Source organism: Antechinus flavipes, chromosome 2 (genome assembly GCF_016432865.1).
Source record: "Antechinus flavipes isolate AdamAnt ecotype Samford, QLD, Australia chromosome 2, AdamAnt_v2, whole genome shotgun sequence".
Lineage (NCBI taxonomy): Eukaryota > Metazoa > Chordata > Mammalia > Dasyuromorphia > Dasyuridae > Antechinus > Antechinus flavipes.
The window spans coordinates 231,365,656-231,389,943 of record NC_067399.1 but is presented as its reverse complement, the minus strand read 5'-3'; the positions used below and the strand labels follow the sequence as shown (position 1 = coordinate 231,389,943).

At 38.7% G+C, this 24,288-nt stretch overlaps 1 protein-coding gene across 1 annotated transcript; it reads right to left on the bottom strand.

Moving 5' to 3' along the window:
- Positions 1-11,748: 11,748 nt before the first annotated feature.
- LOC127546554 (antileukoproteinase-like) lies at positions 11,749-16,674 on the bottom strand. Its single transcript, XM_051973602.1, has 6 exons — positions 16,587-16,674; positions 15,563-15,721; positions 14,974-15,120; positions 12,279-12,452; positions 11,851-11,937; positions 11,749-11,756 (listed from the first exon to the last, which is right to left on the bottom strand). Exons 1-6 carry the CDS (start codon positions 16,666-16,668, stop codon positions 11,749-11,751), a joined length of 657 nt encoding a protein of 218 aa, XP_051829562.1. The 5' UTR covers positions 16,669-16,674.
- Positions 16,675-24,288: the final 7,614 nt, after the last annotated feature.

The following is a 24,288-nucleotide window of genomic DNA, read 5'->3' as shown; positions in this document are numbered from 1 at the left end:
AGTTTGTTAAATATTTCTTTAAAAATCAAGGGATTTCTAATGGAAATTTATAATTTCATAAGGAATTCCTTTTATATTCTTCTATCCATATGGAAATATTCCTTTTTCTATATTCAGGTTCAGAATATTTTTTAATAAATGAATAATTCAAGACATTAAGATCTGATTTCACAACACTCCCTATACTTCTGGAAGAGCACACTTCTATTGGGACCACCTAAAAACGGAATCTAATGGTGTCTTTATCATTAAATTATTGTATAAAATGAACAATTCAGTGAACTGCTTTGGGTTTTTTAGCAATAACACCTCCTCAGATGACTTCACTATTAGACAATGTTATGAAAATTTTTTGGAATATCAACAGTCAATGAGATTGAAACTGACTTCTGAGGTAGCCTAAGGCATAAATGAAAGGTCAAAGAAAGAAAGATTTGGCACCAAAACAAACTCAACTCATGGGTCTGCAGCTGCAGCAGAGAAGGATTTGTAAATAAGACTGACTTGTCAGACCAAGCTAGACTCTATAATTGTACCAGGTACTTGGAACAACTGAGATGTTTGTACTTTTTCCTTACTTGAGCTATATTTAACTATCTTAAAGTAGATTACAGATTAAAAGACAGTATGATGTAGTGGATAGAGAACTGCCAACAGAGGAAGCAGAGCCAAGATGATGGAGGAGTAAGAAATAAAGCAGGGATCTTCCTTCCCCTCTGGTGGTCCCACAAAATCCCACTTCCCAATAGATCTAGAAAATGGACCAAACCAGATCCTGGTGGGGAATCTAGAAAAAGTAAAAGTGAGTTGTTTGTTCAGGCTGGATTGACATAGGAAGATAAATGGAGAGGTCTATAAAGAATGGGGGTGGGTTCTAGGTAGGAACACTCTGCAAACTGAGTACTCCAGGGCCCAGGGAGTGACTATGCATCAGAGTAAGAGGAGGTCCGGGACCCATCAAGGAGAACTGCATGCAGTGGCCCGGAACAGGCTAACTGGAAGCTTGGGCACCCATTACCCACTTCTGGGTCACCAAGACTCAGATGACCACAAAATTAGATTGAATGAATAGCACCTGGGACAGTGGTGCTCCCAATAGAGTCCCAGGGTGATATATAGAGAAAGGAGCAAGCTCAGAAACAGCAACAATGGTGTGATTCAGACTCTCAGGAACAGAACAGAACCTCAGCTTCTAACCCACACTGAACCCTACACAGGAATCAGCAGGCAACGAATCCTCCACCAAAGGGGATTCTACGATTCCCTCCATCCAAACCAGCAGATGAAATCACAGATCCTGTCAAAAAAAAAGCTTTTGAAAAAGTACATTCCTTAATATTGTTCTGTAAGAAACGACCAGCAGGATGATTTCAGAAAGGCCTGGAGAGACTTACATGAACTGATGCTGAGTGAAATAAGCAGAACCAGGAGATCCTTATACACAGCAACAAGACTATACGATGATCAATTCTGACAGAAGTGACTCTCTTCAACAATGAGATGATTCCAACCAGTTCCAATTGTTCAGTCATGAAAAGAGCCATCTACACCTAGAGAGAAGACCATGGGAACAGAGGGTGGAACACAACATAGCATTATCACTCTATCTAGTTATTTGCTTGCATTTTGTTTTCTTTCTCAGTTTTTCTTTTTCTTTCTTCTTGATCTGATTTTTCTTGTGCAGCAAAATAACTGTATAAATCTGTATTTATATATTGGTTTTAACATGTATTTCAACATATTTAACATGTATTGGACTTCCTGCCATCTAAGGGAGTGGGGGGGAAAGGAGGGGAAAATTTGGAACAAAAGGTTTTGCAAGAGTCAATGTTGGAAAAATTACCCATGCATATATTTTGTAAGTAAAAAGGTTTAATTTTTTTAAAAAAAGAAAAGAAAAAGAAAAAGTAGAATCCTAATTTTAAGCCTCTAAGGCTTTAGTAACCTAATGCCTTATACACAAGGAAATGGGATAGGTGGATGGCAATGTAGATAAAGTATTGGGCAAAATCAGAAAGACCCAAAATTAAAAGCCTGCCTCAGATCCCTCTCAGCTAGGTGACCCTCAGTTTCTAACTTTCTATATCTTAGCCTCCTTTTCCTCTTCTGTAAAATGGGAATAATAATAAGCACTTATCTACCAAGGGATTGGGAGGATCAAATAAGATAACAACAATCTAAAGCACTCTGTAAACCTTAAAGGTGTATAAAAATATTCCATGTGATTATTATTAGAGACAGAAATCAAAGAAAGAGAGCCCACATTGCTGTGTGGCCTATGCTTCTGGATGTCCTGGGTACAAATGGGGATTCTTCACTCCGGGAGAACTTTGACCTTTGGAAAATGCTTTTCCTCCCTTAGTTTCCTTATCTGTGAAATGGGGGTTGAACTCAAGGGTCCCTAATGTTACTTAGAAAGGAACATCTTGTACTGAATGATTTATGCTCTAAGTAGAACCCATGGTCCACAACCATCACCAGTGTCATCTGCATTCATTCTGAAAATCCTGACCATATAGGAATCATTTCTCTCCATCTCCTTCTCCCTCTTCCTCCTTTGTCCTCTCCCTTTTTCCCTCTCCTTCCCCTTTTTCCACCTTCCCCCTTCTTCCCCCCTCTCTCTGGCTCATTAATGCCCTCCCCTTGAGATACAATTTCAGTAATATTTATAAAATAAATATTACTATCTATCTTCAGTTTTCACATATGTTGGTAACAATATGACTTCTCAAAGGTCTTCAAGGGATAATATAGAACCAATTGCTATTTCCTCTGGCACAGAACCAGAAAAAGACACATGGGACCCAGACAGTCATGAGCAACTATAAGAAACATAACAATCTAATATCCACTACCCTTATTAGTTTCCATAAAAGACACTCTGTACTGATCAAGTGCCAGCCTCTATTCTTACTGTGACACAGTCCAAGCAACTAAGAAAAATACTCCAGGCGGTTCTGACAGATTCCGGGATCCCTGCCCTGACAGGATTTAGTCTTTCAGCTCTAGAACACTTTTGGCAATGCTTTTATCCTCCTCTGGGAGTTTCTCCCTCCACATGGTGGCTGCCTGGTTCTCAGACTCAGATCTTCTCCACCTCAAGATTACCAATGAGTTAAACCCTGAAGGCCAAAAAAACATCCATTTGTCAGCCTGGCTCACCCCTGGCCTGTGTTCATCAAATGAAACTGAAAGGAAAAACAAACCTCAGGCTCATGAAGGAAAGCATATTTCTCTCCTTGCCATGTGCTTCTACTTTAAGTCACTTAGAAAGGAATGACTCTTCCCAGCCTCTGGTTGAAAAATGTCAGAGAGAGAAATTATGAGGAAAAGAAATCCCCTCTACCAAAGGTGTGGATTATTTCTGCTCTTTCCCAGAGACTACAGGAGGAGGCAAAAAAAAAAAAAAAAGAGGCTATTCTCCTGAGTCCCAGCTAATCAGCCATTCTTGTACAATTCAAGAACTATAAATCAATTAGGAGAGTCCTATATCAAACTTCATGGGATCATGCCCCTTTCTACAAACATCAAGTGAATTGCAAAACCAACAAAAACTGATTGGAGTTCTCCTGAACACCTCTTCTAGGGAAGGTTCCCTGTTTGTTCTAGGATATTTGATGTTCCAGGGTAGGGAGTATGTCAATGACTTCAAAAGCTCTGCTACTTTCCAAAATGCCGAAGGAAAGGATTCCCTCCTGACTCCAACCCCTCTCAGGTGCAGAAGGGAGAGAAATTCTGGAGAGGGACAAATTTATCATAACAAATACATGACACTTTACTTTTTTTTTTTCCTTGAAGCAATTGTCCAGAGTCACATAGCTAGGAAGTGTTAAGTGTCTGAGGCCAGATTTGAATTCAGGTCCTCCTGACTGAAGGGCTGGTGCTCTAACCGCTGCCCCACTGCCTGAGAACTTACTATTTTTTAGGTCAGGGCCTCAGGCTCCCCAATGACATAATGATCCAGCCAAACCCCTTCTGAGAACCACAACCAAAGGACAGAGGTATCTAATGACATGTCAGACACAGGTACCCATTTATAAACTAATCAGACAAAAGACAGGTGATACGCCAACCACACAGGCAGAAGTGCTCATTGCCCACAACCAATCACACAGGAAGTCATCAATGTTTTAGCTCATCAAGCAATATTCTTACTAAGTTCCTGACAATTACAAGGTCTTCATTAATCATTCTTTTCCTCCTCTTAAAAAGTACAAATGGAGAAAATTGATTCCACAACAAAAAGACCCATTTCTTTGGCAGATTGATCTTTTCTCCTGTTCCATTCTTGTCTCCAATTCCAAGGACCCCATACCCTGGAGTCTCTCCAATGGTCAGAGTTTATCAGGGATCTTAGCACTGGACTGTACTTCAAAGATCTTCTAACCTAGCGCATTTATTTTATGGATGAGGAAAATGAAGCCCAAAGAGAGAAATGTGTTTGCCCAAGGTCATAGTGATGAGAGTGAACTCTGTATGACCTGAGTGAGCCCTGTAAGCTTTACTCACAGAGCTTTGGTCAATTGAAAAACTCCTTCTCTTCCTTCCTTCCTCCCTTTCTTCCTTCCTTCCTCCCTCCCTCCCTTCCTTCCTTCCTCCCTTCCTTCTTCCCTCCCTTTCTTCCTTCCTTCCTCTCTCCCTCCCTTCCTTCTTCCTTCCTCCTTCTCTTCCTTCCTTCCTTCCTCCTTCCTTTTTCCTCCCTTTCTTCCTTCCTTCCTCCCTCCCTCCTTCCTTCCTTCCTTCCTTCTTTCTTTCCTTCCATCTCTCTCTCCTTCCTTCCTTCCTTCCTTCTTCCTTCCCTTTTTTCCTTCCTTCCTCACCTCCCTTCCTTCCTTCCTTCATCCCTTCCTTCTTCCCTCCCTCCCTTCCTTCCTTCCTTCCTTCTTCTCTTCCTTCCTTCCTTCTTCCCTCCCTTCCTTCCTTCCTTCCTTCCTTCTTTCTTTCCTTCATCTCTCCCTCCTTCCCTCCCTTGTTAGTATAATCACCTCTCATCCTGAAGTAGGGAAGAGGGAAAGAGGAGAGGAGAAATGGTGCCTCTGAGCTCAAATCCTCCTTCAATTCTCCCCTCTGATCTGGAACGCAAAACCAAGAACTCCAATCTCCTGTAAGTGCCGCAGCTGGCAGTATCCATGCCCCACTGCTTCTGCATTCATCAAGTGTGTACTGGTTCCTGCTTGCCCAAGCTTCATCTCCCTGGGCCTGGATTTCCTTATCAGAAGAAGTTCCCCTCATTCTTCCCTTCCTCAGATGCCCCATTCCCCACACTGTCTGAGAAGTGAAAGTTTCAAGGCTGGGGCTGAGGCTATCTCAGATAAAACCAGGGCATACCACTTGTGTGCCAAGGGGCCAATTCACAGGAGCCCCACCTCCTGTCCCAAGAGGACCACTGATCTGCCCCAACTTCTATTTATTTTCAACTGCTCTATTTTTGCCCTGTGGCACAGTTTTGTTTATTTATGGGGAAATTAGAAGAGCATGGAATTTTCTAACCAACTTCTCCAACCTCCCAGAATCCTGGTCCCATCACTTTTCCACAATGGCCCTTAATTTTTCTGCCCTAGGCTGACATTTCTAGACTTGTTGCCCTATATGGACTGATCAAGTCCAGGTTGAGATTATGACCATGAGTGGTTGTGTCCAGGCACTTAGTGTAGGAGGAAACAACATGATCTGAGGACAGGATCACAGATTTTTGTCTGTGTCTTCACTTCTTGAATTATATAGGATAAGTCTCTTCCTCTCCCTCATGTTTCACTTTCCTCCTCTGGGAAAGGACATGTTTTTTTCAACTCTGACCTTTTTAATCTGTTACTATGACAATGGGCAACTGCAAGCTTTTGGTAGAGTGTCCAAGGAAATGTGAGGATGGCAGAGTGTAACAGTTAGGATACAGCCAGATTTCTGGATGCTGAGTTCTTCTAGGCCATGAATACATTGATCACAATCCTCCTTCACTCCTTCACTTTGAGCTACTCTAGAAGTTTTCTCCTTCATTGTCTCATTTCTTCCTAACCACAACACTGTGAGAATGGTACCACAAAAGATGGTATCATTGACAGAAGTATGAGTATTTCTAGTCTTTCTTTGTTTGGACATTGGAATATCCAGAGGAAATATGATGGAGCAGGTTATCTACCTCCTGCTAGAGAGAGAGAAAGAATGATATAGAAAAATAGACATAGATATGTAGATAGAGATATGTCCATTTTTGAATTCATTTTATTTTGTTTATTTCTTACTCGGAATTTTTCTTTTTTTATTCTAGTTTTATTTTAGAAGACCTGTCAGGGATATAGGGTGAGAATAGTGATATCTAAAAAAGAGAGCCATTGGAACAGTTTACAAGATGAGCAGAAGAGAACAGAATGGAAAGGTGAAGAGACAAGTAAGATAACTCATTGCCACATATAGAATTTATTTAATACTATCTTTAAACAATCAAGAGGTTGAAATATAAATTAATAATTTCATGTAAAATTCCAAATACCTCAGTTGGGTGTTCGTGTTCAAAATATTTTAAAATTTATTTATTTTTAATACATTTGATTTATGAATCATGTTGGAAGAAAAAATCAGAGCAAAAGGGAAAAAGCATGGGAGAGATTAAAAAAAGAAAAAAGAAAAAAGATGTAAACATAGCATGGGTTGATTTACATTCATTCTCCATAGTTCTTTTTCTGGATGCAGATGGCCTTTTTTGTCCAAAGTCTATTAAAATTGTTTTGGAACAATGAACCACTTAAGAAGAACCAAGTCTTTCTTAGTTGATCAGTTTAGAATATTTTTTCAAAAAATAAATCAATACAATAATATCTGATTTTATAACATTCCCCAAATTTTTGGATGAGCACACCTCTACTGAAAACCTAGTCATAAGTTCTAATCTTGTCCCTATAATTAAACTACTGTGTGACACTAAGCATACTAATGAACTTTGATCTTTCATTAACAGCATCTCCTCTAATTATTTCACTATGAGACTAAGGTTAAGAAAGTTTTTTGCAATGTAAGCAGCCATTAAGAGGGAAACTCTTTTCTGAGGTGACTTTAGGTATAAATGAAAGGTCAAAGGCAAAAGGATTTGGTATCCAAGCAAACTAAACTAATGGGTCTGTCCTTCAGCATAGAAGAATTTGTTTAAAAAAAAAAAAAAAGATTGATTTAAGTGACACAAAGCTGGTCTCTATAATTGTACTTGGAATGGCTAGCTTCTTGGTACTTTTTTTCCTTACTTAAGCTATATTTATCTATATTAAAGTAGATTATGGATTGAAAGCCAACATGACACAGTGGAGAGGGGCTACCATCAGAGAAGAAAGAGTGATGGAAAGAAAAGAGTAATCTTCCTCCTCCCCCAACCAAAAAAATAGATCCTCCAAATAGATCTAGAAAATGTAACAAAGTTGAGGTGTTTGTTCAGTTCAGATTGTCACAGAAAGAAATAGAGGACTATAGAGCTAGGGGATAGGTTCTAGTGAGAATCACATGCAGGCTGAGTACTCCGGTGTGCAGGGTGTGGATATGCACCACGAACTTTAAACTTGTCCTCTAAGACTGTTTGGGTTCAAGGAGGACCCCAAAATATTAAAGTTCCAGAATGGCAGAGCGTGGCATCTCAAAAGAATTTGCAGATCAGACCCATCCCCAAGTGAAGAGACAAAGTTTATTACAATTGTAACACCAATTATAGCAAACTATCCAAAAGAAGTCAGCAAAGAACCAGGAGTAGGAAAGCAAATTTATAGGGAAATGTTGCTTCACATCACTGATATGCTAATTTTATGGGATAGAGGTGGAGTTAAGGAGTGGTTTGGTTCTGTGCACAAATGCAGGACCCATAGTTTTCTGGGTAGAGCTCACAGGGTGGCAGGAAAGTAGGAAGGGGAAAGGGAAACCTTTTGGAGGTGTTTCTAGATCTGAAACATAACTAGGTTAAGTAGTGGGCACCCAATTTTTTCTGCACCTGCATTAACTTTAAGCACCTTATTAAATCTCATCATGCTCATAAATTGCTCATAAATCTCAGAAACTGTTATTATTGACCATCAGGCTGTTATCTCACAACAAGCAATATTTGTGGCCTTAGCATCCTTGTCATACAAACAAGGATTATATGACAGGATACCCCAAGGGAAGAAATATATAATTTCTAACTACATCACTCCCAAGGGTTATTGCTACAGCCTTCCCTGGAGCTATACCACATCAAGACTACGGCAACTAATGCCTTATGCTCAAAAGTAAAATAAATAGGTGGCAAAGTAGATAAAGTATTGGAAAGAATCAAGAAGACCTCAATTTAAAACCTGCCTCAAATTCCTATCAGTTTTGTGACTCTCAGCTTACCACTTTCTATCTCAGTCTTGCCTGTCATGGTTGTGGAGAAGACCAAATCAGGCAATATATATGAAGTAGTTTGCAAACCTTATAGCTCTTTAAAAAAATTAGATATGATTTTTTATTAGAGAGAGACCCCAAAGAAAGAGAGCCCAAAAGGAGCAGGATAAAGGGTAACCTGCACTACCTGGAAGTCCTGGGTACAAGTAAGGATTCTGCACTCCCTAGAAAAACTTTGACCTTTAGCAAATCCTTTCCCCACTCTGGGCCTTAGTTTTCTTATCTGTAAATTTGGAGTTTGAACCCAAGGGCTCCTGAGGTCTCTTAGAAAGATAGCTCTATGATTTAAGCTCTAAATAGAAGCCATGGTCCAGAGCCACGTCTAAAGACCCCTGGGTTCATTCTGAGAATCCCGACCACAAAGGAATAAGATCCCTCTCTCTGGCTCATAAATATCCTCACCTGGGGATATAGTTTCAGGAAATTTTCAAAAAGAAAACTTACATACCTTCACTCTCTATATATGTTGGTAACAACATTACCTTCCAAAGGTCTCTGAGGGACAGTTTGGCTACCAGATATGGATCAAATTGCTATTTCCTCTGTCACAGAGCCCGAATAAGATGAAAAGAACTCAGACACTCGTGAACAAAGACAAGAAACATAATACTCTAATAGCCTATTACCCTTATTTATATTACATCAATCTATGCTGATCGAATGCCAGCCATGGACCTCACCAAGCCACTGTCCAAGCATCCCAGAGAAATATCCCGGGGTATTGGCAAAGTCTGCCCTGGCATGGCTTCAGCCCTTCAGCTCCAGAACACTTCTGGCCTTGTTCTTGTCCTCCTCTGAGAAGGGCATTGTTCAAGACAATTTCTCCCTCCACGTGGTGGATGCTTGGTTCTCAAACTCAAAAGTTCTTGAACTCAAGACAAGAACTCTGCTACCTTCCAAAAAATGTCCAAGGAAAGGACCCTGACTGCAACCCATCTCAGCTGCAGAAAAGACATTTCAACTTCTTTAGAAATTATATTTCTAAAATTTGGAACTCAAAATCTTACAAAAAATAAATGTTGAAAGCTATCATGTGTAATTGGAAAAATAAACTACTATTGGAAAAAATTTTTAAAAACTTACATTTCTTGAAGGTGACCTAGCTATAACAGATCCAAAACTATATTATAAAGCAGCAGTCATCAAAACCATTTGTTACTGGCTAAGAAATAGAGAAGTTGATCAGTGAAATAGGTTAGGTTCACAGGACAAAATAGTCAATAACTATAGCAATCTAGTGTTTCACAAACCCCAAAACCCCAGCTTTGAGAATAAGAATTCACTGACAAAAACTGCTAGGAAAATTGGAAACTAGTATGGCAGAAACCAGGAATCCCACACCTAACACTGTATACCAAGATAAGGTCAAAATGGGTTCATGATGTAGATTTAAAGAATGATATTATAAACAAATTAGAAGAATAGGATAGTTTACCTCTCAGATCTCTGGAGGAGGAAGGTATTTGTGACCAAAGAATTAGAGATCATTACTGACCACAAAAGAGATCATTTTGATTATACTAAGTTAAGAAGTTTTTGTACAAACCAAACTAATATAGACAAGATTAGAAGGGAAGCAATGAGCTGGGAAAACATTTTTGCATTCAAAGGTTCTAAAAGGCCTCATTTTTAAAATATATAGAGAATTGACTCGAATTTATAAGAATCAAGCCATCCTCCAATTGACAAATGGTCAAAGGGTATGAACAGAGAATTTTCAAATAAAGAAATTGAAACTATTTGCAGTCATATGAAAAGATGCTCCAAATCACTATTGATCAGAGAAATGCAAATTAAGACAACTCTGAGATCCCACTACACACCTCTTAGATTGGCTAACAGGAAAAGATAATGACAAATGTTGGAGGGGATATGGGAAAACGGGGACACTGATACATTGCAGTGCTACTACTGGGCTTATATCCCAAAGAGATCTTAAAGAAGGGAAAGGGACCCACATGTGCAAAAATGTTTGTGGCAGCCCTCTTTGTAGTGGCAAGAAACTGGAAACTGAGTGGATGCCCATCAATTGGAGAATGGCTGAATAAATTGTGGTATAGGAATGTTATGGAATATTATTATTGTGTAAGAAATGACCAACAGGATGATTTCAGAGAAGTCTGGAGAGACTTATATGAACTGATGCTGTGTGAAATGAACAGAACCAGGAGATCATTACACACAGCAACAAGACGATGATCAATTTTGATGGACTTGGCTCTTTTCAACAATGAGATGATTCAAACCTGTTCCAATTGTTCAGTGATAAAGAGAGCCATCTACACTCAGAGAGAGGACCGTGGGAATTGAGTGTGGACCACAACATAACATTCTCACTCTTTCTGTTATTGTTTGCTCACATCTTGTTTTCTTTCTCAAGTTTTGCTTTTCCTTCTTGATCTGATTTTTCTTTGCAACAAGATAACTCTATAAATATGTATACATATATTGGATTTAACATATATTTTCACATATTTAACATGTATTGGACTACCTACCATCTAGGGGAGGAGGTGGGGGGAAGGAGGGAAAAATTTGGAAGGTTTTGCAAGGGTCAGTATTGAAAAATTACCCATATATATATTTTGTAAATAAAAAGCTTTAATTAAAAAAAAAACTTACATTTCTTCAGGGCAGGGCTTCAGGCTCCCTGAGGAAACCATGGTTCAATCAAAACCTCACTGAGAACCACAACCAAACACAGGTACCTCATGACTACAACTGGTCAGACACAGATACTCAAATCATAAAACAATCAGACAAAAGCTATGTGATACAGCAACCAATCAGGTATTGCCTACAACCAATCACACACAGGAAGAATGTGAATAGGAAAGCAATTCTTTATTCAATAAAAAGAGGATCATCAAAGTTGTACATTTTCAAACCAGATCCTTTCTAGGTCCTGGCAATTATAAAGTCTTCTTTAATTATCCATTTCCTCCCCTGAGAAAGTACAAATGGAGATAAATGATTCTCAGTCCCCTAGGGAAAGGGACTCATTTTCTGGGTGGGTTGCCTCTTTTTCCTACCCCATTCCCACCTCTAATTCTAAGGGAAAGAGTCCCCGTGGAGCCTCTCCAGTGGTCAAGATTTATCAGTACAAGATTTATCAGTATTTTAGAGCGGGATTGGACTTCAGAAACCTTCTAACCCAGCTCCTTTATTTTATAGATGAAGAAAATGATTCCCAAAGAGAGAAAGGTGTTTATCCAAGGTCATATAGCCAGTTAATGGTTATGTAGACCAGACACTAGAACACTAATTGAATTCTTTCTTTTGAAGTAGTTTTGCTTCTACTGGGGATCTGGCTCTGCTTTGGCTGCAAATAATTCACCAACATCCCTGTCCCTAGGTCACTAAAGAGGACAAATATTGACAATTTTCAGGGAATGCCACCTTTTATTGCTTCCAACCCAAGTGAAAAAGTCAAGGACCCCTCAGTAAACTTACCCCCTTCCTTCTTGGAAGTTAGTGTATTTTCAAAGTACGAATCCCACCTTTTCTTTCTTTCCTCTTTGAACTTGATAATTTTCTGTTCTAAAGTGTGAAAAAGAGAGAGATGGTTCATTCTGCAATTGTCTGAAAAGAGCAGAAGGAATAGAGCCAGTGCCATGAAGTCACCATACTCTAATGACAGGAGCCATTAGGAGGAAAAGGGCCTGGCTTTCCCTCCCAACTCTGCCCCTCATTAGTTGTGTGACTTCAGAAGATTCTCAAACTCTCTGAGCTTCAATCTCTCTGAGCTTTAATCTCCTGTTTTACAAATGATAGTGTTGCCCTAGATGAAATTATAGCTCTAATTATCTTTCAATCTGAAAAGAGTAGAGAAGGAAAAGGACTCCCTTCTGAAATGGGAAAAAGTAAGAGGTGTCTGGTACCTGTTTCCTTGTCGAGTTTTGGCAAGTCAGGATTCAGAGCATCCATGCACTTCTTGCCACAAATGCCAGTGCAACACCTGAGAGTCCCAACACAATCTCTGTCCCTCTCACATGAATTGATGGGTTCTGTCTTGGTACACTGATATACTACCTTTGGACAGGTTCCCACTTTCCCTAAAAACAACATAGATCCAGGATGGCTTGAGTAAGAGACAAAATTCACACAATCCAGCAGAGCTGGAAGAGAACTTAGATCATAGAATCCACAGCTAACAGTCCTGGATTTCAGGAATCTGTACAAAACTCACAGTTGTCTTACCTTGTTGGAATAAGTCTGATACCCATGTAACTGGTAACAAAGATAACCCAGGGCTGGTTATTCCACCTGGCTTTGTTCCCTTGCCTGATTGAGGAATGACTGTGGGAGTTCTGCCCTTACTCTGACTGAGGATTGATCTATACCTACCCTTGCATTTGAGTATATCACTTCCCTCTGTTTTAGTATCTCAGCTGCATGAGAAGAGTTTGTCCTTGACGTCTGCAAATGTGAATTCTAGTCCTAGCTCCAAGATTTATGTACCACGTGACCATAGGCAAAATCATGTCTTTGAGGACCTCAATTCCATATCTGCAAAATGACTATAATAATCCATCTGACAAGATCACTGTGAGGAACATACTTTGCAATCTCTAAAAAGTGTTACAGAAATATGAGCAATGATCAGGACTATTTTGCTGATAATGGAGACCTCCTCCCCTGTTTCTATTGCATTCACAGGATATGATGGATATAATTTAGGCTTCACCAAGGCCAGCCAAAGAAGACTTGCCCTTTGCCCTTCCTTTCCCCATACCACTCTCCAAAGGTTGACTTTCACCCCATTTAACCTAGGTAATAGTGATGCTTTGGGTGTTTTCTTGAGGGTTCTAAGAGAGGGAACTGGGATTTATTTATTTATTTAATGCCTCATACCCACAATCCACTTAGAAAAGCCCCACCTCCAAACTTTTGCCACCCTCTTCTCATATTCTTGTTCAATTTATATGCTTTTTTTTCCTCCAAAATCTGGTTCAAGCTCACCTTTTTTAGGAACCTTCTTTGATTTTCAAAAAAGCATATAATTTTAGAACTAGAGAAAGAGATTATTATCTGTTCATTTTATAAGGGAGAAATCTGAATCCCACAGAAAAGTCTTATCAGGACAGGTCAATCAAAGATCTGTGATCAGAATTCAAATCCTTCCACATCTGGCCATGGCTCTTTTACCTTATAGTCCTACCATCCCAAGACTACTCTCTGAAGCTTTCACTGCCATATTATCTTTATTCAAATTATCTCATATTCCTTTCTACCTATATAGGGTTTCTTTGGTTAGCAAACTATGCTCTTTGCCAATCAGGGGGAAAGTTCTGGTTTACTTGCATGTATTAATAAAAAGCCAAAGTTTCTATATAGAGGACTAACTAAGTAGGGTGTCCAGGCTTTGCCACCAGTAAGGTACCAGTAAGTATTGGGACCTGGCTCTATCTGGATAGCCATGAGAACAGTGATTAAGATCCTTCCTTATCCCAAGTTGACCCATACACAGTTGCTGTTTATGACTGCACTGATGTAGAACTCTTTCCTTCCTGTACCTCCAAAAATTTTATCACCAAGTGAAGGGAGTTTTCATTGCATCTCTGCATGTAATCAACTCATAATCACTAACAACTCTCCTACCCCCAACAAACCTGAGTTCAAATCAGACACTAGCTTTGGGACCCTAGTCAAGTCACTTAACCACTTAGCCTCAGTTTCCTTATCTGTAAAGTGAGAGAGTTACATTGATGGACATGTAAGATCCCTTATAAATCTAAATCTAAGATTCTATGATTCTACCCCCAACATGGCTGTGATAGAGGATTGTAGAATTTAAATCCTCAGATACTTTTTATTTTCTATTCAAAGCCCTTCTCTTTATAGATAATGACTCATAATACAAATAATACAGACCCATAAATATTGAGTGACAAGTCCAAGTTCATACAAGCAATAAAAAGCAGAATGGGGTTTAAAAATCATGTCCTCCAAATATGGAACTGTTTTTAGAAACATTGTACATGTTTAACCTATATTGAATTATTTGCTGTCTAGGGAAGGTGGAAGAGGGGAAGGAGTGGGAAAAAATGTGGAACATAAGATTCTGCAAGGGTAAATGTTGAAAACTATCTTTGCATGTATTTTGAAAAATAAAAAGCTATTGTTATTAAGGAACAAAATCATGTCCTCCGACCACACAGTCATCTTATAGTACTATAAAGCAGGGATTCAGAAAGTCTTAGAATCACAGAACTGTAGGATTTCAGAACTGGGAAGGCCCTCAAAGTTTAGTCTAGTCTAACCTTTGATCATTTTCTATGTAGTCATTCAACCTCTGCTTAAGCAACTCCAGTGATAGAGAACTTACTACTTCTCCAGGCAGCTCATTCCATTGTGGGGCAGCTATAATTATGAAGGATTTCCTTTCTATAGCTCAAATTTATTTTCCTGTAAGTCTTTTCTTCTCCCCCTCTCCTAGTTTTCCCTCTGAGACCAAGCAAAATTGAATCTTCCTTTTCTTTTCTTTAGATATTATCCCCCTCACTAAGCATCTCAGGGATGCGCATCCATAGGGCTCTGAGTTGACCCAGCGCCAGAGTGAACTGAGCTCTTTACCTGAGTGAGGTCGGAGGCACACCTTTCCACAAGGTCCTGGACAGCACTTGAATAACCCTCGACATTCTCCATCACAAGTACACGTGTCTAATTGAGTCTTCTTCCCACACTGGCCTTGAATGGGTGGGCAGACTCCTGACTTCACTTCTACTTAGGAGAGAGATGAAAAACTCGAGATCTGAGGAAGAACTTTTCCGTATTTTTCCTCCCTTACTGGCAGGATCCAGTCTCTAGTTCTTAAATTCCATCACATTTCACATTTAATTTTCACAAAAATCCTAACAGTATAGCGAGGTCTCTCTGTACACACAGAGATGAGAAGTGAGATAGTTTTCAAATGGGGAAACTGAAACCTAAAAAGGCAATGAACCTTGTCTAACATCATGCAGATAGTGGTGATGTTGGATTGGAATCCATCCCATTCTTCCCACAAAATTTAACAAAATCAATACCAGTCAACTCAGTTCTTTCCAGAGGAGCCATGTCTCCACCATTCTCTTGGGAGCACTGTCTGGGAGTGGTCACTTGCAAACAGAGGTAAGAGACAAAAGATAAGGACCAGATGGAGCTAGAAGTGGTCTATACTTACCTGACAATCTGTCTTCTACAGTATACTTGCAATTGAAGTGACAGTAATAGAAACAGCATTTCTGTTTGCCACTGCACTGCTCATCACTCTCACACTTAGGCTTAAAATGCCTCCTGCAGAAGGCATTATCGTTGGGACAAGTCCCTGGTTTCGTGGACCCTAAAAAGAAGGTAGTGACTTAAAAGGCTTCTCTTCTGTCCCAGTGAGCAGCCTAAGGGACTAAAAAGAGCACAAACATCACATATCACAGGATCTCTTCCTAAGGACCTGTTTCAGATTCCTGCAGATGGGAATAATACTTACATTACCTATCTATCTCAGAAGACAGCTATGAGGAAAATATTTTGCAAACCTTATTGTCCTAGAAAAATGGAAATTGTGTTTTATCCCTCACATGTAAGTATGAGAATACAGCTTCCTTAAAAAAAAAAAAAAAAAAAAAGAGGCTGAGGTACTCTCACTTCCAATGAAGGGCAAAATTAAGATTAAGTATGCTTTATATTTAGTTAGTACCTTACAGTTAGAAAGCACTTTATGCTTGTTATCTCACAACCTCATCAGAAAGGTAATAAACCAGTACTGTAGCCATTCTAGAGCCAAAGAAACTGAGACTTAGAAAAGTTAAATGATTAGAACATCAGAATGTCCCCATTTCATGGTTAAGCTGAAAGAAGTGGGTTGTTTAAGTTCACAAGCTTACTCGACAATAGATGAACAGAGAACAGAACTTAGATCTCTGACTTCTGGTCCAGTACCCATCTCTCATTATATCATGAAAATGAAAGACCTCTGAGTGTGGGGCTTGAGAAGGGGAAAGAGTGAGGTTGTTTAGGATTAGGGGAAATTAATTGAGAAGGGAAGAGGGGTGTGGGTAGATGAATCCCACCATCCATCCCCAATAGCTTCAGGTTAGTTTGAGTTTAAACGCATCCTTCCCTCCATCTGTCTCTGGAAATATCCCTGGCTTATCAGCAAGCTGTGTCCCTGCAACCAGGACTAAGCAGGACCTTGTTAGGATACTCACCCTTTTCAAGAACAGGCCTATATGTCCCAATCCAAGGCACAAAGAAAAGCAAAATGATGGCAAATAGACCACTGAAGTACATGGTCCTTGCTGGAGAGAGAAGTCTCCGAGGGGTAGGGACAGAGTGGCTGAAATTTATCCTGCCTCTGGGTGTGGGCCAGCTTAGGGGCGGACCTCCTGTCAGAAGCAACAAGTGTTGTATAATATCTTGAGGGAGGTCCTGTGGTCTGCAAGACTTGCCCAGAGTAGGTAAAGAGAGAATAAAGAGAGTTTCTGGGAAGCCCCTGACAGATACTTCTCTTGGCAAGAAACAGAAGGCCCAGGCAAAGTCTCTCTCCTCTCTTCCTCCCTCCCACCTCCCCCTGTACTGGAAAGAGTTCTGGACCTGAAGTCCAGAGAGCTTAACTCTCACACTCTCTTGTGGGATCTTGGGCAAATTATAATCTTTCTGAATTTGTAAAATGGGAGGAGTACTACTTATACAAGCCACTACAAAGTTTTGTTGTAAGAGGAGCATTCTGTAAACCTCATACTTCTATAGAAATATGGTTATTATTACCACCACTCAGAGTGATGGAAGGACCAGCTGAAACCAGCTCTACAACGCCCATTGTGAATTTTCAGGGTGAACATTTACACCTCAGAAAACAACAAAAGTATCAAATCTGGGGCTTGATTTATTGTTTTATTAATTGTTTAGACTTAAGAAAATAAGGAAGGGCAGCTAGATGGGCAGCGTCCCTGGCCCTGAAGACAGCAGCATCTAAGTTCAAATTCACTTACTAGTAAATCCCTTCCAAGCCTCTATCTGGCCACAAGATCAAAGCATTCTTGTTGACAGAATAACATTAATTTTCTATAACACTTTAAAGTTTGCAAAGCATTTTACACGTTATTTAAAGAGAGTCTCACTGCAAATCTGTAAGACTGATGCTATTATCATCCTTTTTTCATAGAACTAGGAAAAATAATAAGAAGATTTATGTGGAAGAACAAACAGTCAAGAATATCAAGGGAATTAATGAAAGAAAATACAAAGGATGGTGGCTTAGCAGTACCAAACCTGAACTATATTATAAAGCAGCAATCATCAAAAACATTTGATACTGGCTAAGAAATAGAGTAACAGATCAGTGGGGTAGATTACATACACATGACACAATAATCAAGGCTTATAGTAATTTAGTATTTGATAAACCCTCAAACTCCAAGTTCTAAAACAAGAACCCACTATTTGACCAAAATTGTTGGGAAAACTGGAAAACACGTATGTCAGAAACTCAGCATAGACTTACATCTCACACTCCATATCAACATAAAGTCAAAGTGAATACATTATTTGGGCATAAAGGATGATACCATAAACAAATTAGGAGAACAATGGATAATTTACTTATCAGATCTTTGGAGAAGGGAGGAATTTAGGACCAAAGAAGAACTAGACAACATTATGAAAGGCAAAGTGGACAACTTTGATTGCATTAAATTAAAAAGATTTTACACAAACAAAACTAACAGAAACAAAATTAAAAGGGAAGTACAAAGCTGGAGGAAAATCTTTCCAGGCAGTGTTTCCGATAAAGTCTTATTTCTAAAATATATAAAGAACTGTGTCAAATTTATAAGAATACAAGTCATTTCCCAATTTATAAACAGCAAAAGAATATGAACAATTTTCAGATAACAAAATTAAAGCCATCTATAGTCACATGAGAAAATGTTCTAAATCATTATTGATTAGAGAAATGCAAATTAAAACAATTCTGAGGTACCGCCTCATACTTCTCAGATTGGCTAAGATGACAAGAAAAGAAAATGATAAATCTTGGAGAGAATCACTAATGCATTGTTGGTGGAGTCGTTAAATAATAAAACCATTTTGTGTTTTGTTTTGTTTTTGCTGAGACATTTGCGGGTAAGTGACTTGCCCAGGATCACACAGCTAGGAAGTATTAAGTGTCTGAGACCAGATTTGAACTCAGGTCCTCCTGACTTCCGAGCTGGTGCTCTACACACTGTGCCACCCAACCATTCTGAAGAGCAATCTGGAACTATACCCAAAGGGCTATAAAACTGTATATACCCTTTGATCTAGCAGTATCTCTGCTGGGCCTGTATCTCAAGGAAATCATAAAGGAGGGGAAAGGAACCACATGTGCAAAAAATGTTTGTTGCAGCTCTTTTTGTGGTAACAAAGAACTGGAAAATGAATACATGCTCATCACTTGGGGAATGACTGAATAAGCTGTGGTATATGAAAGTAATGGACTATTATCGTTCTATTAAAAAAAATGATGAACAAACTGATTTTAGAAAGACCTGGAAATTTACAAGAACTGATACTGAGTGAAACAAGCAGAATCAGGAACACACTGTACACAATCATAGCAAGAATGTATACTTAACTATGACTTGGTTCTTCTGTGTCTCAATGATCCAATAAATCCCAACACATTTTGAATGGAAAATGATCTGCATATAGAAAAAGAACTATGTCAATTGAATATAAATCAATACAAGCTAGGTTCACTTCTTTTTTCTGTATTTTTTCCCCTCCCATGGTTTTTCCCTTTTGTTCTGATTTTTCTCTCCCAACATGATTCATAAAGCAATGTATACTAAAAATAAATTAATTAATTAAAAAAGAACTTCATTCCTTTGACTTAGAACTTTATTTCTTAACTAGCCATAAGTTATCATTTAAAGCCTCCTAAGGAAAGTTCCCCTGAGAACTATTAACAATCAATGGCAGAGCCAAGATAGCAGAATAGAGGTAGCAACTCAGCCTGTCTCTTCCAACATTCCCCTCCAAACAACTTTATTGCCAATGTGACAAATCTAATTCTGCAAAGGTAGGGTCAACAAAAGAGAGGCATGAAACATTTTTCTAGTCTATGACAATTTAGGAAGTCACCAGAAAAGATCAGTAACACTGGGCTGAGGGTCCACAGACAGCAGGTAGCAGCAATATCAGTGCTTAAAAAGCACTATAAAGCACCAACACCTTCAAAGCTCTCAACCAACTGCTCAAAAAAAGATTTGAGAAGAACCTAATCTGCACAAGGTGAGGAACCCTGTTTCATTGTTCATACACAGTTGCAAGTCTCAATTCCTAGACTAGAAAGGATCACTAGTCCTGGAGGCTGCAGAGCAACAGGGATCCTTATCTCAATTCCAGTTCCAAGAGGATTGCTAGCTTTTGTGCCTGGAGGGGAGCAGAGACCCTTACTGGGTAAAGATCAAAGCAATGACCAGGAGAAGAGTAACCATATTTCTCCTCTGATCACATCACCTTAAAAGCACTGAAAGCTTACGGACTGCCAGAAGTAACTCTGAAAACAGCAGCATGAAAAAGGCTGAAGCTTGAATATTGTCCTACCTCCTCCCATACCCCAAGAATAGAGCCCAACTAACATAAACTTAAAAATCAAGAAATAGGCTGGGGAAATGAGCAAACAAACAAACAAACAAAAACAAACACAAAAAACCTGACCATGGTGGCAGGGAATAGCAAGACAAAACTCAGAAGACAACAACATGAACACAAGCAAAAGCAAAGCTTAAAGGGAAGATGCAAATTGGATACAAGCCCAATAAGAACTCCTGGAAAAGCTAAAGAAAAAGTGTAGTAGATAAAAAATTGGGAAACACTCATTGACACCTTAAATGTGAATGAAGGATCTAAAGAGAAGAGGAGAACAAACCTAATTTGCAACACTCCAGTCAATATTGCTTCCCTTATTATGAACTAAGTCAATCAAATCTATCCTACCAGAATATGCCCTGGAGAAACAAAGCTTGAAATCTTTAAAAAAAGATCCAAGGAATGATAGGTAAGAACGTGGGTCACCAATAAACTAGGATGTTCCCCAGTCTTTCAGAGTCCCAAGTTTTCAACCTTACTTCTGAGACTTTGTTCTTTATACTCTCTGCTTTAGCCTAGTTAAACAAATCACACCCTCACCCTCTTTCACCATCCCTTTTGGAAACTTCTACTCAAAACTTATATCTTCAAAGAAATTTTCTTGTATTCACCCCATTCCATTCTGCTCATTGCATTGGCAATGACTCCTCAGCAGTCTTAGATTTCCTCAGGCTATACATGCTATAGAATGATTTGTGATGGTCTTTAGATCAAGAGGAGTGGGACTTTCATAAAGACTATGTGAACTAGACATTCCTATGATGGCTTTCTCCAAGTACCTCCCCATCAGTCAACTGCCTTGCTTATAAATTCTCTAAGACTCATGTTAAAGTATAAATTATTCCAGGAGGACTTCATTATTTTTCTGATACTTCTAAACTGGGTTCCTGAACCTTTTTTTTTTCTTGAAGAAGTTTAGGTATCTCTGTTCAAAAGAATAGTTTTAAATGTATAAAATAGAATACAAAGGATAAAAAGAAAAGCAAATCGTATTGAAATATAAATTACAAATCATTAAATAAATATAATAATATTATATATTGCATAATAGTATAATAAATGTATTCATTAGTAACATTAATATAACATAATATAATAAATATAATATAGTTATCAAGTTTAAAACCAAATTTAAAAAAAAAAAAAAAACACCAGAGACTTCAGGACAAAAATCCTGCCTCAGAGGAATGTGCTTATCAGATGCTGTCACTCTTGGCCAAGATGAAGAGATTGTCATGCAGAAAGACATACTCTGTGGGCTTGCTTTGTGCTCAAGAGTGTCTGGGTACCAAGAGATCTAGAGTCTGTGTTATCAAAAAGGTGGCAATCAAAAGAATTATCAAAAGGGAAAGAGCTTTAACTCATTAGAAATATAAGATATTAGAGTTAAGATCTTAGAATCATAGAATCTCTTAGATAGTGAACTCTGAAGTAACCCAGACCATCCCCCTTGTCTGATGCAGAAACCCTTTTGATAAGATTTCTGTTAAGTAGCCATGTATAACACCTCCATTTTCACATAATTCTAATTGCTCAGAAAGTCTGTCTTATACTGAGATAAGGTCTGTCTTCCTTTAGCCAGTGTCTACCCATTGGTCCTGGTTCTCCTTTCTGGCACCAATCAATTCTCTTTTCCCCAAGACAGTGTGGGTACTAGAAGAGAACTGGCATGTCTGTCCCACCCTCCACCTCTACATAACCTCTAAGTAAAATATCCCTAGTCCTTTCATCTAATCTATGCATAGCATGGTTTTCAGTCTCCTATTTCTTCTTCCTTCTCCTCCCCTTTGCTGACTCAGGTATCCTTTGACTCTTTTACTGATGGCCATTGTGTTTATTGTTTCTCTAACCTTTTTGAAGGTGCTCTACCCCTACCATGGGATCCAGGATGGAGGCGAGGAGCCAATGACAAAAACAGGGCACAGTGATAGCTTCATTCCTGCTCCTAACCATGGGAGAAGATCAATTGCTTGTAGAGACAGAAAGGGACAAAACAGACTGAAAGGGGACAGAGAAGATGAGATCTCCCACCAGGTCTTTCGTTTCCCAGCTTCCTGAGGATGTCCTCGGTCTTACCATAGATTGATAAAACCTGAGAAAGAGAATCTTTGCTTCAGATGAACTTGAAATCATATTTTTTATTTTTAAAATTTTAGTTCTCAAGGGGACTTTCCTTAGGAGGCTTTAAATGACAATTTTTTATCAAAATTTTAGACCAATAGTCCCTGAATGGAACTTGATACAAAGGCATACTGGAACAAACTGTAAACTCAAAAGTCTTTGGTTGGGGTGACCTTGGAGCATAAAACAACTTCCGAATGAAATAACTTAGATTAATCTATCTAAGTGTATTAAAACCAGTAATTGATCCATCTCTTGATCAACGGAACAAGTTACCTGACAATTGTGAACTTTTAAAGACCATTTAGTTCAATTTCTGTTTGAAAATTGATGCTGAACTTATTCTCCCTTTTGGACACTAAGTCACTGCTTTCCTTAATGGCAGCTCCTTGACAGATGTAAAACCTTTGAAAGGAATCAGAGATATACTATTTCCCCACTAAATATGTAGAAATGGTCACTGGGGTTTCTTCTATGACTGCACCTAGCCACCACTCCTTCTCCAAAACTCCCAGGCCAGGTCAGACATGAATCTATCTCTGTTCAGCCCTACCTTAAACAGGCTCAAAGCACCAGAAGTGATTTAAGGATAGAACGGATTAAAAAAAAAAACTTCAGGAAGATACAGTCACCAACTCTCTGGCACTCAAATCTGGCTTGAAGGCAGCAAATGGTACAGATAATTTCTAAGCATATTTGAGAAATGTTCAAAATCTGACCTCCAAAATCAAAGGGGTCAGAGTTAGAAAGAACCTTGGAATATAGTGTGTAGAATGCCAGAGCTAGAAGAGATATAAAGTATCTTGAGCTGGAAAGGAACTAGTCCAATACCCTCAGTTACAGAGGTAAAAAGTAAGACCCAGAAAGAGAAAAGTTCTGCCTTGGGGCCTTCTTAAAGCTAGTGGCACATCTTTCCATCAAACTCAGTTTTCTGACTTTTTAAACTAACTTTTCTTTCTACTGCTCACTTTCCTTTCAGGACCTGGGGAAGACCTTAGTTTAAGATGGTCAAAGTCTCCCACCACATCTGGGGCCATTTTCAATTGACCTGACCACCCCCGGACTTTCCATGGACCATCGTGTCTTGCCACCGGATCAGATAATGCTAACTCATGCTGATAATTAGACTCATACTGGCTGCATGAGTCTTGGACAACTTTTCAATAACGTAGATATCTATCTATATAATACTATGAATTGCAAAAATAGGTACCAACCTAATCTAATTAATAAAAGAAGTTTATTTCACTGGATCTTCCCTATGCCAAGGAAATCACAGCCTTGCCCAAGGGAACAGAAAACTTTGACTTTAGGATTTGACAACTGAAGGCTGGAAAATGGGAAAAGAATACTGGGCTATGGATCTTAGAGCCCAGAGTAATCTTCTCTTCCCTATTGCTTCAATAAGATACTAAGCATTGAACATAAACATAAAACACTTTTTATACAAATAAACTAAGATCAGTAATTCTGAAATCCTACTAACATGGGGAAAAATCTATAAAGAAATAAGGGAGGATATTTCTGAATACAATATATTCTTTCTTGAAATGGAAATTTATTATTACATATTTTGAATCCTCTTATGTTCTTCTGTGCATGTGACAATATTTTTTTCTCTTTTTCTCGTTTTCTGTTTTTTTTTCTTTTTTCTATTTAATTTTGAAATTTTAAAAACAAATAAACTCAAATTTAAATAATTGAAGTAATATTCTTCCTGGGTAAGTAAAGCAAATACAGGAACATCAAAGGAAACAGGATTAAAACATGTAAAGGAAGTATATTTAACTGTATTAGACCTTAAACTATATTTTAAAGTGAGTGCATTGCTGAAATAGGAAAAGGACAATTTGTATTATTAAAATTTTCTTGTATAAGTAAAACCTATATCACTGTCAATAGAAGGAAAGGGGGAAATTGGGCTAGGGGAACTTTCATGGACAATCTCTCAGATAGGATGTGGTTGGGTTGGAATATGGTTGTGTTGCAGTAAATGATAAGCTAATCAATTTGAGAAAACTTGGAAAGACTTGAACTTAGGAAGGAAGATGCTATCCACCTTTAAAGAAACAGATGGGGCAGCTAGGTGGCACAGGAGATATAGCACATAACACTTCCTAGCTGTGTGACCCTTGGCAAATCATTTAACCCCAATTG

Excerpts from the sequence above, each read along its gene's own strand:
- LOC127546554 (XM_051973602.1), bottom strand. The coding sequence starts at position 16,668 with ATGTACTTCAGTGGTCTATTTGCCATCATTTTGCTTTTCTTTGTGCCT. Across the intron at positions 15,121-15,562 it reads TGTAGAAGACAGATTGTCAG|AAGTGAAGTCAGGAGTCTGC; the intron begins GTAAGTATAGAC and ends TCTCCTAAGTAG. Across the intron at positions 11,938-12,278 it reads AAAACTCGACAAGGAAACAG|AACAGAAAATTATCAAGTTC; the intron begins GTACCAGACACC and ends TTCACACTTTAG.